Genomic DNA, 658 nt, shown 5'->3' on the forward strand with positions numbered 1-658 from the left:
GGGGGGACTGCCCAGCCGAGATTCTTCCTCCCCCTTTTTGCATGAAATCCAACGCGCGGTCACAAAGGGGAAACATCGAGACTGAAAATCCTCTCCTGGTTGTATGAAAAACTCTAAGGAAACCTCAAAAATTTGTGGAGGAAGCAATATTAAAAAAGCCCCCTTCATAAAAAATAAAATAAGAAAGCCTCTTCAACGCTGCGCTCTCCAAGGCACTCTGGTACGAACCAGAGCCGGCCTGCGCCGCCGGGGGACGTGCCTTTCCTTCTACAGCGCTACGGGCAGCACTCGGCGCCGGAGCGGCTCCAACCCACCCGGTGGGCCCCGACCCGCTCCCACGGCAGCGGCCGCATCAGCCCTCCGCTGGCTGAGCCCTGAAGTGACCCCCAGACCTCGAGCCACAGGGCGCCCCTTCCCCTGCAGCAGCCAGACCCGGAGGGGCCTGGGCCAGGCGCCGGTTGCCCTCCAGCCTCGGCGGGCGGGGCGAGCTCTGCACAGCCTCCCCGCGCCCCGACAACCGGCCCCGGGGCAGAAACGCAAGATGGCTCCGCACGAGCCTTGGGGAGGGGAGAGCCGGGCCGGAGCTCACCTCGGGTCAGCAGCACGGCCATGGCGCACAGCTCCAGCTGCAGCCACACGAAGGTGCAGCTGGGCCGCC

At 64.6% G+C, this 658-nt stretch overlaps 1 protein-coding gene across 1 annotated transcript in view; it reads right to left on the minus strand.

Annotated features, from left to right (window-relative positions):
* Positions 1 to 652, minus strand: part of BAMBI (BMP and activin membrane bound inhibitor) — a 5,050-nt gene extending 4,398 nt beyond the window's left edge. Inside the window, exon 1 of the mRNA XM_019508229.1 lies at positions 590 to 652. Coding sequence (XP_019363774.1) covers positions 590 to 611 — 22 coding nt within the window. The 5' untranslated portion in view covers positions 612 to 652. The remainder of the gene's footprint in view (positions 1 to 589) is intronic.
* Positions 653 to 658: the final 6 nt, after the last annotated feature.

This window comes from Gavialis gangeticus, unplaced genomic scaffold (genome assembly GCF_001723915.1).
Source record: "Gavialis gangeticus isolate Ggan-Ray unplaced genomic scaffold, GavGan_comp1, whole genome shotgun sequence".
Lineage (NCBI taxonomy): Eukaryota > Metazoa > Chordata > Crocodylia > Gavialidae > Gavialis > Gavialis gangeticus.